At 45.0% G+C, this 19064-nt stretch overlaps 1 protein-coding gene across 1 annotated transcript; it reads right to left on the reverse strand.

The window, feature by feature from the left end:
* Positions 1 to 501: 501 nt before the first annotated feature.
* usp11 (ubiquitin specific peptidase 11) lies at positions 502 to 17877 on the reverse strand. Its single transcript, XM_047364910.1, has 21 exons — positions 17551 to 17877; positions 13277 to 13386; positions 13048 to 13178; positions 12835 to 12952; positions 11799 to 11944; positions 11606 to 11667; positions 10945 to 11044; positions 10324 to 10497; positions 10051 to 10209; positions 9748 to 9972; positions 9593 to 9676; positions 8160 to 8254; positions 7844 to 8038; positions 7664 to 7764; positions 5788 to 6294; positions 3993 to 4063; positions 3766 to 3878; positions 3374 to 3523; positions 2083 to 2198; positions 1923 to 2011; positions 502 to 1457 (listed from the first exon to the last, which is right to left on the reverse strand). The coding sequence occupies exons 1-21, from the start codon at positions 17658 to 17660 to the stop codon at positions 1299 to 1301; spliced, it is 3015 nt and encodes a 1004-aa protein (XP_047220866.1). The 5' UTR covers positions 17661 to 17877; the 3' UTR covers positions 502 to 1298.
* Positions 17878 to 19064: the final 1187 nt, after the last annotated feature.

The raw sequence follows: 19064 nt of genomic DNA on the forward strand, positions 1-19064 counted from the left end.
GAAATCTAATATCTCCAAAACTGCTTCCGGCAGTCGGAACAGAGAGGATCAGGATTCATGGATCCTGCTTCACATAAAGACAGAACCGCCTAAAACTTCTGCACATACAAAATAAGTTAAGATCAGTTATGAAGAAGTTTCCTCCTGAGTTCCTGGTTTAAATTAGACTCTTCAGATTCCCTTCAGTCCCATTTAGAGACTTCAGTACAGGTGAAGCGTTTCATGCGCCCATGATGTCACTTCCTGTACAGGTTCAGCTCAGTTCATCAGAAAATCTCCAAAAGGTGAAGGTACCAAAGCTGGTCCAATGACCACAGCGGTTCTGTGCTTGATTGGCCCAATAGAGAATCTATAGAGTTTCATCAAGAGGAAGATGAGAGCCGAGCCTGATCCAGTACTGATCAGTAGACCCACATCTCTGGATTCAGGTCCTGCTTCAGGTTTAGATGGGTCAGAACATTTAACAGAAGTATTACTATTTAATAAATTAATGATGATCAATTCAAGACTTTCATCTAACTTTAATTCACAGGTTCTTCATTTATCTGGAGTAAGAAACTGCAAACACACACAGCGCCCTCTGGTGGTGATAATCCTTTATATCAAAAGACTAGATGTACAATAAAATAATTTCCTCTGATATTTGACAGGGAAGACCAAAGAAAGAAATCATCCCAGTGTTTCCTGCTGCTCCACCCAGGAATGAATTAATCTTTCAATACAAAAATACTGTACAACCCCCCCCCCCCCCCCCCCCCCCGGCCCGCCAGAATATAAATGTCATCTATAAATATCAAAATAAATCCTGTCACCAGCCGATCATCTAAAGAATTAATCACAAATAAATATCTGAAGAAAACGAGCAAAATATACAGATCTTAAAATCCCTGACAGCTTTGTTCATGGTAATAATCTACCGGTGCCGCCCGGTCCGGGCTGCGCACACAACTGGAATAGTTTTTCCTAAAATCAAGTCAAATCAAACTGGATGTTTGTAAAGAACAATTAAAAGTTTGGTTTCAGGCGGAGGAGAAAACGGACCGACACCTTTCAGCTCAGCTGGTTTCAGCAGCTTCTGGCCCGTTTTATGAAACGGTTTAAAAGCTTTTCTGTGGAATGTGAATTTTATTCATGAGGATGTGAGCGTTTTAAAGGCTTCAGGCTGTTTCCTCCACCTGGAACCGGAAATCCAGACGGGTTCGAGTCCAAATCAATAAGCAGAATCAACCTGAGAGAGTCCAGCAGCAGGTGTGCTGAAGAAAAAAGGCCCGCTGCTGCTATGAAAGAAACCTTTAAATTCAGTCTGTTGTCATGGTGCCACAGGAGGGGGCGGCGCCCATTTCTGTGATGTCGCTGGCAGAATGTGCAGGGGAGGCGGAGCTTGTGCTGGGGGCGGCGAGAGTGGGCTTTCTGATCCTGTCTTGTCGCTGGTAGAACAAGACGTAGGCAGCATTGGTCTGCAGGAGAAAACACGGACAGACATTTACAGAAACCCAAAGAACTTCAGAAGGAAACTGGAAGACATTTCACTTCTGGTCCAAAAGGCTCCCTACGTTATTCTGGTCTGATCAGAACCAGAACAATCTAAACTTCTGGAAATGAATTTAGAAAGGCCTAATCTTTAAAGCAGCAACATGAGTTTATTTGTGAGGAAACTGACGTTTGGGTGGGAATAGTCTGCTCAGAACTCCGGGTCAGGTCGTCTACAGGAGATGACCCAGTATCTGCTGTGTCTCCAGTTCTAAACTGGTTTTTATAGAACTGGTTTGGTTAAAAGGCAGCAAAGATCCCAGTCAGTCATTAGTTCTGTGACTGGAAGCTTCAGCAGCTTCAACACCATCAGGTGTTTAGTGACAACCTGTAGGTAACATCTGAGGTCACTTCCTGTCCATCCAATAAAAACCAAGTGATGAGATACTGACCATGATCTGGTCCTCTGATGCGTACGTCACCTTGCTGTCATCAAAGTAATACCACTGGCCGTTGTCCTTGTTCTGGGCGTAGCTGGTGTCTGCACACACAAACACGTCAGCGGAGGTCATGTGATCAGGAAATAAGCAACATGGATGCCGTGTGACTCACAGTGTCCGTCTCTGAGTCCTCCGTAGTGATTGGACACGGCGATGAGGTCGTAGCGGCTCGGAGGCTCCTCGGTGGACACGTCCTTCCTCAGGAGAAAGCTGGAGAAATCCAGATCTCTGCAACAACATCAGCTGTCAGGAACTCGTCCTGCTCTGTCTCTGTGGAGAACCTGGTGTAATGACTAAGAGACGGAGCGCTCGGTGGGGACAGATGGACAGGAGCAGATCTAATCTGAGGTTCTGGATGAGAACATTAAAATAACCGTCTGTCTGCTGCTGTTAGGAGCTTCAGTGTAGAAATGAGGAATTATTAATTATATCAGAACAGAATGAGGACTGCAGCCTAATTATTTTAACACTCAGTCACTTTTATTACAAAATCCAAACCAGACTGGATAGGAACCGGGTCTTCTCTGTAGGTTCCACTAATAAAGAAGCAACACAAAGACAGAACTTTGGAAATGTGGTACTGGACCAATCACCATCCCCTGGACTAAATGCAGATCAAAGCTCAGTTTGTGAACTTTGGAAGATTTATTTTGTAGCAGTTTTAGTGCATTGTTTGATTTTTATACCGGGCCCAGTTAAAAAGCCACAGGTCCAGTTCAGCCTGAACTTAAAAACAGGTCTACAGACTTGACAGCGAGTAAAAACCCGAAATACTGACGGTTAAAATATTTAAAACATCTGAAATAATGTTGAAAACGACTCAGTTTATTAAACATTGTTGGACTTTGGTCTTTTCCAGGTCTGGATAAGTTTGGAAGGAGAAATAAAATAAGGAAAAAAGTGTTTGGTCCAAACCACTTCATTTTTTTCTCCACAGGTTTTGCGGCGTTATATTTATAATATTGGACCGGCCTCGGAGAACGCGCGCTGCAAGCCGAAGGAGGCGCTGAGCTCTGCAGCAAGCTACGACACGCAGGTAACGACGTTGCTAAGCAACAGAGCATGGTTCAGGTAAGATTTCAGGACAACGTTCACTGCTATGGTGGCCCATTTGGTCCAAGGAGACGTATGCTTTCTGTAGTCTGGTCGGATCAGGGCCAGTTCTTATTAACACCAGAAGCACACCGCACCAGAATTAGTTTAGAACAGACTGAGACCGCCTCAAAAAGTGCATCTCGGTCCGGTTGTTTTCTCCACGCCTGCAAAGAAGGTCCGGACTACAAGGAATCAAACTGGTCCATTTAAAGCGGACCAGAAGTGGCAGGTGTGAATACACCCTAAAAATGTTCTGACCCGGTGCACAGTGGGAGTTTAGGGTTCAGCCCAGGTGTGTGTTTTAGTACCTGAGGGGGAAGTCCACAATGGTGTCAAGTTTCTCTCTGGTAAACTTGGTGTAGGAGAACCTCTTGAGGTGGATGATGAGAACCTCTGGGAGAGACCATAGGTCCAGTTTCTTGGTGGCCAACTGGTGCTTCTTGCACACTGGACAGTACCTGCGCGTGCACACACACACACACACACACACACACACACACAATGATCACTGCAGTAAAGCCTCGTTCTCTTCAGAACCAGGCTTCTGATCTGGAGTTTAGTTTCTTCACATGATGAAAAATTCTGAAATTATTTTTGGATTTCTTTTCAAATGTTTTTAAAACATAATTTCATATATATTTTTTCTTATTTTACCCATTAATTTTTATTCATATTTTATAATGAACAGCTGATCGGTTACCATGGATTCTCCTCCTCCAGCGTCTCCACGTTGGTGAAGAGCTCGATGCACTCCTGCAGCTCAACGGTGGTCTGCTGCTGAGGAACCTCCATGCTGGCGTGTTTCACGTACCGCTGCAGGACCAGAGGAGGAGGTTCTACAGTATTAGGCTTCATTAGGAACCAACAGCTGAACATCTCAATGTCTTCAGACCTTCTGTGATGAGAAATCAGAATCTTTCAACTGACCTCAGCCTCATTTTCGTTATAGAATCTCTTCTTCATGTCTGGGTCCCAGTCAATGGCCACATATGGCTGAGCTGCAGAAACAAACCAGAACCATATTGGACCAACAATCTGACCTTCATCAGTCCAGCATGAAGGACTCAGTTTTCCTCCAGCAGCACAAAGAGACAAATGATGATCAGAGAACTTTGGTTTGAACATTTTTATAACTACAGACTCGGCAGCTCTTAAAGAAACAGCTGGAATAAAGAACATCCATCCATCCAGAAAAGGTCTTTTCTAGTAAAACTGAATCTGAATTCTAGCCAATGAAAGAAAAGATGTGACCCTGACTGCTATCCCCAATGCGACCACTAGATCCATCCATCCATTGTCTTCTGGTTATCCAGGGTCAGGTCGCGGGGGCAGCAGCCTAAGCAGAGAGACCTAGACTTCCCTCTCCTTCGGTTCTTCAGCTCCTCCGGGGGAATCCCAAGGCGTTCCTAGGCCAGCCGAGAAACGTAGTCCCTCCAGTGTGTCCTGGGTCTTCCTCTGGGCCTCCTCCCGGTGGAACGTGCCCAGAACACCTCACTAGGGAGGCGTCCAGGAGGCATCCTAACCAGAACCCCGAGCCACCTCAACGGGGTCCTCTCGATGTGGAGGAGCAGCGGTCTGAGCTCCTCACCCTATCTCTAAGGGAGAGCCCAGACACCCTGTGGAGGAAACTCATTTCGGCCGCTTGTATCCGTGATCTCGTTCTTTCGGTCACGACCCAAAGTTCATGACCATAGATGAGGGTAGGAACGTAGATCGACCAGTAAATTGAGAGCTTCGCTTTTTGACTCAGCTCTCTCTTCACCACGACAGACTGGTACGGCGCCCACATCACTGCTGACGCAGAACCAACCCATCTGTCGTTCTCCCGCTCCATTTCTCCCTCATTTGTGAACAAGACCCCAAGATACTTGAACTCCTCCACTTGTGGCAGGGACATAACAGCCCGTATCAAAGGGCCTGGTTCCCCATATTCCTGGAGTACCCCTCACAGGTGGAACGCCTTCTCCAAGTCCACAAAACACATGTAGACTGGTTGGAGGAACTCTCGGGCACCCTCCAGGACCCTGCTGAAGGTGTAGAACTGGTCCAATGTTCCACGGCCAGGATGAAAACCACACAGCTCTTCCTGAATCCGAGGTTCAACTTTCCGACGGACCCTCCTCTCCAGGACCCCCGAATAGACCTTACCAGGGAGGCTTAAGAGTGTGACTCCCCTTTAGTTGGAACACACTCTATGGTCCCCCTTTTTGAATAGGGGGTCTGCCAATCCAGTGGAGTTGCCCCCAATGTCCACGAGAGCTGCACCCAAAAAAAAAAAACCCTTCCTTGGTTGTTTTTGAGTGTTTTCCTGGTAAATTTATGATCTTCTTCATTAATTCCTGCTCAGTTTCATTCCTAAACAGACAAACTTTAGTCTCTGTGCTCTGGGTAGGTTTGATGGTGTCAGTCTGGTCACACCTGAAATAATTATGGTTCCTAAGTGATCAAATGTTTGCTCCTCCACTCGCTTTCACAGATTCAGCAGCCCAAAGTTAGAAACTCAGGCAAAGACCTAACTGGGCCAAACATCTTCACTTTGTTTTAGAGGATAAACACGATTCCCAAGATCCTGTCTGACACAGGAAGCAGGAAGAGGAAGTCCAGCAGATGAAACTGAACATCCTCATGGGATCTGCTGGTTAACATTAACCAAGTCATTTTATTTTATGACACATCCAATTAAACAAAGTGTGTGTGTGTGTGTGTGTGTGTTGAGACTCACAGCTGAAGGAAACGGCGCTCCCTCCCTCTCCCATCCCTCTCTCAGTCGTCCCGTTTGAGTTGACTGCCTGGATGGTGAACAGACTCCTCCTCCTCTTGCGACACGCCCGTCTCTTTGCTGGATGCTCATTGGCGGGAGGACTAGGAGAACGAGCTTCCTCCAGCTTCTCCTCTTCGTTTTCTCCTTCTGTGGTGTCACAAGGCTGCTGCGGTGCCTCTGCTGGTGGTTTTGAGCTTCCTTCTGCTTCAGCATCAGCTCCCAGATCTCCACAAGCACTCGTATCCTCGGGGATACTGGCAACGCCGCTCCCACAGATAGGGATCTCTGTCGGATTCGGGGAGCCGTTGCTGATCTCTGTATCTCCCTGGTCCAGAGCGGTCGGGGCGTGATTGACCTCAGGAAGAGGCTCAGCTGCTGCGGCGCCATCTGACGGGCCGTTAGGAGACGTGTTGCTGCAGCACGGTTCAGGTTCGGTGGGTCCAGCTGTTTCTGAGGCGTCCTGTTCGTCTGAGGGAACAACAGAACTGAGGTGTATGAGGAGCACGCTGATTCAGCACTGAATGCGTGTTCTAAACACTCAGCGATCCAAAGAGTTCTTACTGAGTACCATCGTGAGTGTTAGCCCAGAACAAATCCCACTAAAAGGTAAACACTAGCTATGAATTGGAACATCTACAAGTCTTCATTTAGCTCTCATCTCTTCAGGTTAATGTGGTCTAATCAGAGGTTGTCCAGGCCTTCTGAAGGTCTTATAGTCATCTTTGGATCTTTAGCTGCTTTTATTTACTTGGTTTCAGTTTTAGAAAGCTGTGAAACATCATCCTTCAGCTAAGAACCACCTTGCTGCAGCTTAAATCCTACTGTCTGTCCACCAATCTGATATTTTAGGGATTTTTCTTACGTTCAACAGAGGAACAATTAGCAGAATATCAGGAAATCGTGCAAAGATGATATTAGTTGTGATAAAACCACCTTTTCCTCTCTTCTGCCTCATTGTGACTAACATTTAGCATCAGACATCATCAGCTGAGGGAGGTGAGTCTCTACAGCGGCCTGAATATATTGTTAGAGAAACTGGCTTATAACTGGAATCAGCTGGTCACTGTGTGGAAACCATTCCTTATTTAAGGAAACTTTGTTTCAGTATTAATGAGGTGCTTCTAAATGAAGCTTCTAGAAAGGAAACCTGTTCCCTGTCCATTCAGGCTGCCACAACGAGGGAGTTCAGACTACAGCAGATAACAGGAAGGCTCAGCGTGTTACCGCAAAGTTTCTAAAAGCGTCGAGTATATTCATTCATTTCTGTAGTCCAACTTTCCTCCCTCATCCCACTGCTATGAACTTTGTTCATCATGAAAAGCACTTTGAATCCGGGGTGCACCGATCGATCGGCCCTGATTTCCTTAATTTTAGGAGATCAGTGATCTGCCGATACTTACGTGTGAAACCGATCTCTAGGCTGTTGTACAAGTTTTGTTTTTTTAAGTGAAAAATGAACGACTAAAGGAAATGCAATGGTCTAAAACTTTCATTTATATATGAGAGCACTGTCCTGTACAGTTAAAACAGGTTTGTATTATTCAATGTTTTTCAATAAAATAAGATTGGAACTTTGAAGATGTATTGAGACATTATAACACCTGACAGTGTCAGTAATGGAAAAAAAAATTGGTATCAGTCAAAATCGAAATCAGCAGGTCGGGGTTTTTAAAGATCGATAATCAGTGATCTTCCAGAAAACTGCAATTGGTGCACTCCTATCATTGAATTGTTGCTGAAATGTTCTAAAAAAATAACCAGGGTTTAATCCAGGTTCCTCTGACAAAAGCAAGAAATCCAAAACTGTTGATGGTTCCTTATAAACTGAACATCCTACCATCACTAATGCCATTGGTTTGAGTCTTATACAGCTCCTCTTCTTCATCTTCCTCCTCCTCTTCCAGCTCCTCAGCAGGGTCAGGAGGTCGCACATAGCGCCTGCAAACAGCCAGAACAAACTGAGCTGAAACACTGAAGGCAAACACCTTGCATTGAAAGTCTCGCGTGTTCTGCTCACGCCAGCCTCTGCAGGAACAGGCTGTAGAGCGCCTCCTGGCTGCAGCTGCTGCGCGGCACATTGAGCAGCAGCGGGTGTCCAAACAGCGACGCTCCGTACGAGTTGCTGCTCGAGCCGTAGTCCCTATAGTGGGAGCGCTCCCTCAGGTAGAGCGCCAGCAGCACCGAGTCCTCATCCTGCTCGCTTAGCTCGTACCTGAAGGAAACAGAAAGTTCTCTAAGCCAACAGCAGACCCATCACATTCCAGGCTGGGCGACCGATCCCATGCCAACAGGTAGATTTAGCCGCTAAAATGAGCAGATTTTTATTTACTTACACAAAGATATCGTCTCGGTCCAGAATGCAGCTCAGAGATTCCTCTATGTTGTAGATTTTATAGAAGCGATGATTGAAGACGTCAGCAACGACCATCTAGAACAGAGAGAGAGGGGACAAGAAGCTTCAGGCTCAGTTCAGTGGAACTGGATCAGTACCTTGAGTGTAGCCTCAGATTTTTCACCTATCTACAGCTACAGAGGCGGCATATTTATTCCACTCAGGCTGTTGGTGCATTTTCTACGCACAAAGTTGGGAGAACAAGTATTTGATACGCTGCTGATTTTGCAGGTTTTACCTCTTGCAAAGTCTTTAATTTTTATCATAGGTACTTTTTAACTAAATCTACGACAAAAATCCAGAAAATCATGTGTGATTTTTAAGTAATTAATTAGCATTTTATTGCATGACATCAGTATTTGATCACCTAACAACCAGCAATCATCCTGGCTCTCTCAGGCCTGTTAGAAGCCCTCCTGTTCTCCACTCATTACCTGTATTAACTGCACCTGTTTGAAGGCTTAGCGACCTTCATATGAATGCCATGATTCTGTCACATATGAATTATGAAAAGGTATGAGAGGTTGGCCACAAACAGGAAGAGCTGCATCACAATCAGCAGAAAGCTTGAATAATACTGGATAATAAGTAGTAGAAGCAGAAAAGACTGACACCCTGATGTTTTACAGGTAGAACATGTTCCTGGCTCTGGCCGCTCCACCACTGAATCAGTTCCTCAAATAAAACCCAGGTTTTAACCAGAGGAGATGCCGAGATCCCACAGAGGAACATCTTTGAATTCATAAAACACTGATATCAGTGTCAACCCTGCAGCCTGTGCTGAAGGTGTGGTAAAATCATATCTCCTAGAAGCCCCACTTAATGTAGGGTGGGGGGAACGTTCTACTCTATGTATCATCTAAAACACTGCAGTGAAGCAACAGGATTGTCTTGATGAAGGTTCCCCAAGTTACCTGGAGGAAGCATGAGGAGCAACCTAAATGTTACAGAGTGGAGAAGATAGCTGGAGGTTCCTTCTACTGGATAAGAAACGCAGCATCTATCAGGTTGGAGTCCAGCTAAAGGTCTGATCCATACAGTTGGTCTGGTGTGGACAACAACGTTAGACCAAACCACAGACCAACGACTGTGTCTTACTGCAGGCTGTTACCGTGGCGGGGTTCTTCGGGTTTTACAGAAATGTTCCGGTTGCACAGCTGCAGGTTTTAAACCCTGAGATGTCAAACTGTGAAGGAGAACGAAGGTAAACAGCCTGAGGCTCTCAGCTGATTAAATCTATCCACGTTTCAAACAGTTTCACCTTAAATTTCTACGTCTTCTAGTGGAGCTGTACTACACAGACCGACGCAGAGCAGTGCATAATTAACAAAGGACTTTTGTTTGTCCAATCAGAGCGCAGCTGCAGTGTCTGACCTGTGTGGGCGGGACGCTGGTCATCTCCGACAGAGCGGCGCAGAGGTCCGACACTCTTCCTGCTTTGGGAACGACGACGCGATGCTGCAGAAAAAAACACGTTAAACCCAAACTTCTGAGTGTTTCTGCAGAGGCATCCGCTCCACCGGTCTTACCTGCACCGGTTTGGCATGGGGGTCTAGAGAGACGAAGAACACCTCCATGACGCGATCCTTGCTGACAGGAAGTGGGACACTCAGGTAGCAGAAGGGGTCGAAGGTCACAGACACCTTGTGGCACTCAGGACAGACCAGAGTGGACTTGAAGAGGCCATGAAACGTGTCGACGATCACAGAGTCATTTCGCCGACGATGGTTCCGCCAAGCCTCCTCCGCCACTTCCTGAGGAGGAGACAAAGTTAATTTCCCGGAAGTCAAACTGGAAATATCCGTGGAAGAGGTTCCATCGGTGACGTTTACCTGGTCTGGTCGACCCTCAGCGTCCCGTAGCTCAATATACTCTTTGTTTTTGACCCGGTTCAGGTCCTCATGGAGCCCATCCAGCAGAAAGGACAGCAGCTCCTGGCTGTCGTGCTGCTGGTACCCCAGGAACTGGGACGCAAAGTGACCCACCTTCGTCTGCCAACCAAACAAACAACATCAAACACCTCTTCTTCTCTGAACCAGTGGATCAAAACCACAAACACCTACGACCCAGCAGTTCAGATGCATTCACAGAGCCGGCGTTGGTACCTTAAAGACGCGCGGAACCACAGAGTAATGGCGGCCGGACCACATCTGCTTGACGATGTCGGCGTATGCCTCGGCGATCTCTCCCTTCATCCCCAGAGGGTTGGTGAAGTTGAGCTCCTCCAGGTAGGAGCTCTGCAGGAAGTACTCTGTCAGAGGAGGAGTGTTGCTCAGACACTGCAGAGAGGAAGCAGAGGCGGGTCCATCAGATGAACCTCTGATATCACAGTTTCATTTAATCACCTGACCCAGACAACTTTGACCTTTCAGGCTCCAACTGATCTTTCTAACACGATAAACAAGCAGAACCCAGTCTGATATTGTCCTTTGACTTGGCTGCTAGTCCTCCAGAACATCTGCTCTTTACCTTGGACTGAATTGTTTCCCTGAACTGAAAGGAGCCCAAAAACAAACACTTGTCAGGACTGATTCTGGATTTTAGAAAACTGCTTCTTTGGGAACTTAAATTTGCATCAGATTTGAGGTTTTATTCCAGCGTCCATCAAGACATTTATCGCATATAAAACATGACAGGAATCAGGATCAGCAGGAAGCCGTTCCACCGGAGCTACTCCCTTCAGGTTTTATTTTATTATGGCTTCTGTCTTGAGTGAGAGGTCAGACCTGCAGAGCAGAGTTCATGAAGCAGGTGTTGCCCAGATTGGTGAGGCCGCAGACCCCCGGCTGTCCTCTGTACGTGTCCTGCTCCTCCACAGAGTTCCTCCTGCAGGAAGAGCACAAAGAAACTCAACCGAGCGTCTGAATCTGGTCTGATGCAGACACTTCTACTGACTGCTCAGACATTTCAGAGATCTTCTTAAGATGTTTGCTTCAGGAACGTTGAACCTGTTGAAGCTTTTAGGTCAGTTCTTGTAATATTTTGACAAGAAATTCACTGAAATGCTTTACTTCTGTTTGTTCCTGCCTTTCAGATACGGTTTGTCTCATAAAGATCGTTTTGTTCTGTCTAAAATGTTTCTGCACACAGTTCCTTCAAACCCTCAGAGACACTACAAGCTGTGCTGAGCACAAGGGCTTCAGGAAATCTGAGGTGGGTCAGGATATTTGGACAGAACTGTGTGTCGGAACTGAAAGAGAAACCAAGACATGATGAGAGAAACTATAGTTTCAGAAAAACTAAAGTGAAAACAGCTAAAGACCAGGGAGGAAAATGAAACGTGAAGGTCTCCTTCAGAACGAAGTGAAGATCAGGACTGAAGCTGTGGAGGAATGAAAGAGACAACAGAGAGCTGAAGGAACAGAAACAGAACAAATTTATTCTTACATGTTCTGAGGTCTGGAGCTCGGCCAGGTGCCGTCAGCGTTCCTCGTCTCCATGATCACTGTCTGACACACACACACACACACACACATTTGTTTCATCATGGAAAATCTCTGTTCCTGGATTATTTCACACACCATCATGCCTGCGGTGTGGAGATCAGTGTGTGTGTGAGAAGGTGAGAGTTTGTCCTCACCATCCCTGAGCTCAAGCAGGCGTCCAGGACGCTCACATGGACGTTCCTGAGGCGCTCGCAGCTGCTGTCCGAGCTCTTCATCCAGAGATGGCACTCAGAGCCCGGGGGCACTGAGAAGGCCTGACACATGGCCGTCTGGATGGCATCTGCACCGACACACACACCACCAGAACATTCAGCTCAGAGGGACCCAAACACTTCAAGGAAACATAAGGATCTCATCTGATGCTGCAGTGGAGAAAAAAGCTTTTTTACATGAAGACTGACTGGTTCACTTCATGAGGTGTTTAAGGATGAACATCAGATAAAACAATATCTGATGATCTAACCCGAGTTAAATTAAGGATTAGATCAAAGATCTGAGGCTGGAGCTGCACATGATCTGGAGTTGCAATCGTCACTGCAGAACATACTGCTGAGATGTAATACTTGGTGTTAGTATAATGAGCACCATGCATTCACTGACATATTAGAGCAGCTGGGTGGAGGTGCACCATCCTTGGTGCCTGATATAGACTTTAATGGCAGAGAAACTAAAGGTGACCCGGAGCAGTGGGAGACTGACATGATGGGAACATGTGGGTTAGTTGCAACTAAAATCTCAGAATATTTAATAATATCACAATCAAAGTTTCACTAATCTGACAATTAATTTTACAAACACTGAATATAAAATAATAATAAAAAAATTTCCCCCTCAGGTAAAATAAATCCACACAATGAACAAAGGTGAACTAAAGGAGCTGAGAGGTTCTATATGGTGTTCCACAGGGTTCTGGACCCGAGACACCTCTGTTCATTCCTCATGTTCTCTTGAATGCATTATGAAAAAACAACCAGTTTGACAGACATTTAATTCTATGTTCTATGAAGTTAGCTGGAAAGGACCGTCTAGCTAGGAGCACATAGTGTTTTTTCAGGTTTGTGAGGACTGGTGATAACTTTAGCATCAACCTGAGCAGAGCCAGAGTCCACAAACACCACGGTTCTCTGGGAACCTACAGTTTAAGAAGAACAGAACCAGTGGTTCACTCACAGATGCTGTCGGTGCGGCTGAATTGTGCACTGATCACGTTCTCCATGTTGCTATGGAGACACAGGAAGATCTCTATGGGATAAACCTCCACCTTCAGAGTGCTGGGCAGGTCCACCACCTGAATCACACACAGAGACATTACACTCTGTTAAACCCAGACACCCCCCCCCCGCTGTGATAACATCCATGTCGACGTGAATCGGTTGGTGTTACCTTCCGTTCCAGCGCCGGCTGGCCATCTGTCATTCCGTACCACAGCAGAAGTTTGTGCCAAGCCTCAGCCGGCACCAACACGAAGTCCTCGTTCTCCACCAGGCGCTCCTTCAGGTGGTACGAGTCGAGATCTGACAGCAGAGAACAAACCAGCACAATTATCTCCCAACATCTACTCAGATTGGGACCCGCTTGGATCAGACTGCTGTAAACTGAGGCGTTCACTGACCCTCGAACAGTTCGGTGTTGTCGATCTGACCCGGGAAGGATGAAGAGTTCTGGTCCCCGCTCTCCACAAACTCTTTCCACTGCTCGAACCAGCGACGATCTACTACATACCTAAAACACACAGAGGACAAACCCGCCTTGTTCAGCAGCTTTTAGTTTGTAAAGAACATGATTTTCACCAAGAACTCAGATATAAGTAAAAATATTCATGCTGCTCACAGTTTCTTATATTTTCTCACTTTTACCAATGAAAATCTGAAAAGTGTGGCATGCATTTATATTCAGTCCTCTGGAATCAATGATTAATAAAACCGACTTTAACTGCTTCCATCTACAGACTGACATTTTGTCCATTCTTTTAAAAAAAAGCACTTAGGCTCGGTCAGATTGGATGGAGAACGCCTGGGAACATCAGTTTTAATCTTGCCAAACATTCAGTGTCAACACTCAGTGGGATTGAAGTCTGGACTTTTACTAGGACATTTTAGCACCTGAATCTGCTTTGATCCGAACCACCCATTGCGTCTCTGGCTGTATGTTTAGGGTGGTTGTCCTGCTGGAAGCTGAACCTCCACCCCAGTCTCAGAGGACCATGTCAACTCCTCCTGAGTTAACAGGAGGTCCTCATGGCTGCTTCTCTGATTAATGCCCTCCTTGCCCAGCCTGTCAGTTTAGGTGGACCTCCATATCATGGTAGGTTTGCAGTTGGCCCACCCTCTCTCCAGGGTCAGATGATGAATTGAACAGAGCTCTGGGAGATGTTGACAGCTTGGAACCCTAATTAAGTTTTCTCCATGATCTGTCTGCTGTGTGGACCTGGTCAAACATGTTTACTTGGTGTCATAAACTCTGACATTTTTTGTTGTCTTAAAAAATTTAATAATCAAGTCAACAGATTAAAAATTCAGGAAAATGCTGCAGAATGGGTTTAAAATAAATGTTTATTCAGTGAAATCCATCCATGTTTCAAAAAGCCTTGCAGTAAAGTTTTCCTAACTCTGTGATGTTCCCATTCTAAAGCTGCAGAGCCATTCTGGAACTGAAGATCCCAAGCCACGATGTGCTTCACGTCTTAATTTGTCCGGTTTCTCCTGCAAACATCTTAAGGTGTCCACCAGTACAGACTGGTCTTCTTATTTATGGTTTCTAAATTTCCCAACATTGTCTACTGAGTGGTCAGGGCTGCAGGCAGGCCAGTCCAGCAGTGGTACCCTCTTCTTCCTCCACCGTGCAGATTGTGGCTTTCCATTGTCCTGGTGAAAACCCACAGACATCCTTGGATAAGATGTGGTCTTTAAGGCCAACCTAGTAGATATAAAATCTCTGATTTATTCCCACCGGAAGTCATTCAAACTACTTCCTGTTTGGTTTCTGGAGCAGTAGGTTCCCGGGATTAATGTTTGTCTACCTCACATGGTCATTGGATCTAGAAAAGAAACTGAAAGTAGGGACAGTCCGCTGCTGGAGACATAAACCTGAATGACTTGCAGTTCTAACTGCAGTGAAAGCTGGTTCTACAAAGAACGCCATCTGCTATTTTATTCCACTTCTGTGTGTTGGTTTATCACATCAAAACCATTGAAGTTTGAAGTTGAAACGTTAGAAAATGTTTGGAAGGAACTGCACTGTAGAAATAAATCGGGTCAGACCAGAACAAGAAAAAGAAAACGTCACAAAGCAGAACCCTCAGTCACATGTTCTCATTTCTACCAGAACCAGTACCTCACTCTTCTCCAGTGATCAGTCTAATTATTCTCTCATTACTGTCTGACAGATGACCACCAGAAGATCTCAATAAACCAGCTTATGATGCAGGTTTCCAGGAGGCCAGTGAAGCTCCAAACATTGAATCTAATGTTTAGAAAACATCCACCAGTCAGAGAACGTCTGAGATGGAAACACAAGCAGGAACTGGAATCAAACCACCAGACATGTTCCAGGTTCCTGAGTTGTGACGTGTAGAGGAAACCAGCAGAGTCATGTTGCTGGAGATGAAACACTCCCAGCTACATGGAAACCTCCCATTCAGAAGGAAACTGAGCTGAAAGTGAGACTAACAGCTCTGGTTAAACATCAGCTCTTCTAACAGCTGGACACCACTGATGAGCTGGATTCTGATCAATTAACACCTTTAAAACGTTCCAATCAAACCCAACTTCATCTTCTGCTTCACCTCAGCAACATTTCCTTCTTCTACCTGGATATAAAACAAACTAATTCAAGAATCTTCAATGACTGTTTTTCATTTCATAAATTAGGGTGGAAAAAAAATTCCCCAGTGAATCTGGGAAAATTGTTTAAACTCAAATCTGTTTGTGGTCAAATATTCTAATATTCCCGTTTGTTGGTAGCGTGTTGTCTGGTGAAAACTTCATCAGCTCGGCTCCTGGACCGGGTTCCAGGTTAAAAGGCGAGTCTCATCTGGTTCTGATTTCTCTTTGTAGACACTTCTGTCTTGTGGTCACTTTACATCTCGTGGTTTTTTGGTTCCTCTCATGTTTTTGGTTTGTTTAGATTCTCTGCAGTTTATTTATGCTCCCAGTTTAATTCCCACCAAAACCGACTTCAGACCAACGGGAACCCAGCTGAGAACTCAGGAACAACGGCTCATCTTCCAAACAGCACAGGCCGAAGAAAACAACTACAGGAGATCTGCAAAGCACCATGGGATGATGACAGCCATGTTTTCTACCAGCCTATATGGTGAAACTGCGTGTAGTTCAGCTCCATTAGCGTTCCTTCAAAGCCAACTTTAACAACATTCAGCAACGTCGAGCTCCTTCATCATTATGTAAACTCATCAGCAGATTCTTAGTTCTGTCATGTAGCCCGCTGATGAGGTCCGGATCCTCTCTGGATCCACTCCTGATGTTCTGATTTCTAAAGCTCTTTTATCTGATCATTAATTATCCTCCATTGAGCCAGAAAAAAAACACTGAACCATAAAACATTAACTTTTATGGACATTGAAACTAACATTTCACAGACACGAGTAAACTATAATAATCAGTATGTTACATTAAATCTACAGCTGCAGAAATAATAGTTCTGTTTTAAATGATAGAAATCAGACCTTTTTATAGATTTGTGTCTTAACCTTTGTGTAAATACTTTGATACAGTGCTATACTGACATGAGGTTATCATACCCTGAGGGTCTCATATGGACCCACGACTACACACCACGACATCTGGAAAATATCTGACTGCTGGTCGGCTCATTTTCCAGCCTCTTGATAATCCCAAACACCCAATCAAATTCAGTCTATGTTGTTTGCTTATTAATAAAACTAAAAAGCTCATCGATCACAAACTGGCCTCAATTCATCAGAGAACACAAGGCTGAAGGTGCCCAAATGTTTAAACAGCCTTGATGAGTGTGGAGAACTTTTCCTGAAGACCACAAGAACGTAGAATAAAGTTTGAAAGAGTTAAAAATGATATCCCTGGGTGGAGACTTCTGAAAAGCCAGTTGCTTTAGCCATGACCGTTAGTGGTCGACCACCATCAGTGACCACCTGCTTGACAACTCTCAGGAAAGCAATCTTCGCTTGGTTGTGTTGGCCAGAACATGCTTTGTCGATCTGATGTAATATTCTAGTTTTCTGAGAAAATTAATTGTGGTTTTTATAAAATGTGAGCCATGATCGACCTTATGAACAGAAATCACTAGGTGTAAATAAACTATATATTGTTTAATATTTTTAAATAACTTACTGAAATAAACGGACTGTCTGATGAAATTCTGATTTATTTAAATAATTTCTGCTTGAATTAAAGTGCTGGCATTCATGTGAATGATATTTTTATTAAATGGATGGGCGTTTTCTAATTTTAACGGGAGAATTAGGAAGAAATGAGAAGAACATTCCTTCAGTGAGGTTCTGCTTTGTCAGAGAATCGAAACTGAAAATATCAGCGAATATTTCCAGTTTTATGTGAACGGTATTGAATATATATGTGACGCTGGTCTGAGAGAAACAACTCCGGACGGAACCAAACTCAGATAAGTAACAAAGAACCACCTGAAATCTGTTAAAATCTGATTCCTGCTGACAGACTCCAGTTAGCATTAGCAGCTAAAACTGCTAACGGTCAGCTAGCTCAGGCTAACAGGAAACGCCAAGCCGTTAAAATGCACATACCACCCGAACCGACACCAGAAGAGTTCCAGAACCCAAAAGTCCCAGCCCCGGTGACTGTAAACCAGTAATAAACCAGTAATACACCAGTAAAGCATTTCAAACTGAATATGTGTGTCTGTGCGGACACTCACCAACTGTCCCCAGCCTGGAGCTCACTCTCGCGAAGGAGACACTCGATCTCCCGCCGCTGGGTCTCCAGACCCGGCGACTCCGCGACCGAACAGTGGCTGTTGGCCGTCATGTCGTTGATCAGTCACTCATAAATGTCGGGGCAGAGAGGGGTATAGAACAGAGGCAGGAAGCGAAAGGCAGCAACTGCATTGATGAGGCGATAAACTGTGTGCCAGAGATCTGTTTGCGGAAGAAGGAACTGGTTCGGCTCCGGATGATGACGGCTTCCTGGGAGAAATCACCTGCTGTTCATCCAACTGACCGCAAGGGGCAGTCAACTAGATTAGCAGCAGTTAGTCAAACTAAATTAACCGTTAAACTAACAGATGATCGAAGTTCCAGCTTTACAGAAACAAATAATACAATAAAAAAATTGAAATTAAATAAAAGAATAAAAATGGAACATTTCAAGACACGAATTGCATTACAAAAGAGAATAAAAACTAACACTGAAAATTTGTAAAGACAATTAGGTAAATAAAAGTAATTTAAAAAGATGTGTTTTGGCCAACAGGACTAGATCCTGGAAACAGTAACATCACTGGCCTTGTTGAAGGATGTACAGGTCCTTCTCAAAATATTAGCATATTGTGATAAAGTTCATTATTTTCCATAATGTCATGATGAAAATTTAACATTCATATATTTTAGATTCATTGCACACTAACTGAAATATTTCAGGTCTTTTATTGTCTTAATACGGATGATTTTGGCAAACAGCTCATGAAAACCCAAAATTCCTATCTCACAAAATTAGCATATCATTAAAAGGGTCTCTAAACGAGCTATGAACCTAATCATCTGAATCAACAAGTTAACTCTAAACACCTGCAAAAGATTCCTGAGGCCTTTAAAACTCCCAGCCTGGTTCATCACTCAAAACCCCAATCATGGGTAAGACTGCCGACCTGACTGCTGTCCAGAAGGCCACTATTGACACCCTCAAGCAAGAGGGTAAGACACAGAAAGACATTTCTGAACGAATAGTCTGTTCCCAGAGTGCTGTATCAAGGCACCTCAGTGGGAAGTCTGTGGGAAGGAAAAAGTGTGGCAGAAAACGCTGCACAACGAGAAAAGGTGACCGGACCCTGAGGAAGATTGTGGAGAAGGGCCGATTCCAGACCTTGGGGGACCTGCGGAAGCAGTGGACTGAGTCTGGAGTAGAAACATCCAGAGCCACCGTGCACAGGCGTGTGCAGGAAATGGGCTACAGGTGCCGCATTCCCCAGGTCAAGCCACTTTTAAACCAGAAACAGCGGCAGAAGCGCCTGACCTGGGCTACAGAGAAGCAGCACTGGACTGTTGCTCAGTGGTCCAAAGTAATTTTTTCAGATGAAAGCAAAATCTGCATGTCATTCGGAAATCAAGGTGCCAGAGTCTGGAGGAAGACTGGGGAGAAGGAAATGCCAAAATGCCAGAAGTCCAGTGTCAAGTACCCACAGTCAGTGATGGTCTGGGGTGCCGTGTCAGCTGC

The sequence above is a fragment of the Girardinichthys multiradiatus genome, chromosome 1 (genome assembly GCF_021462225.1).
Source record: "Girardinichthys multiradiatus isolate DD_20200921_A chromosome 1, DD_fGirMul_XY1, whole genome shotgun sequence".
Classification (NCBI taxonomy): Eukaryota; Metazoa; Chordata; class Actinopteri; order Cyprinodontiformes; family Goodeidae; genus Girardinichthys; species Girardinichthys multiradiatus.

Bases quoted from the DNA above. Each gene is read 5' to 3' on its own strand.
- usp11 (XM_047364910.1), bottom strand. From the start codon at position 17,660: ATGACGGCCAACAGCCACTGTTCGGTCGCGGAGTCGCCGGGTCTGGAG. The intron at 10,210-10,323 runs GTACCAACGCCG...TTTGGTTGGCAG, and splicing joins TGGTTCCGCGCGTCTTTAAG to ACGAAGGTGGGTCACTTTGC. The intron at 2,199-3,373 runs GTACTAAAACAC...ATGTTGTTGCAG, and splicing joins ATTGTGGACTTCCCCCTCAG to AGATCTGGATTTCTCCAGCT.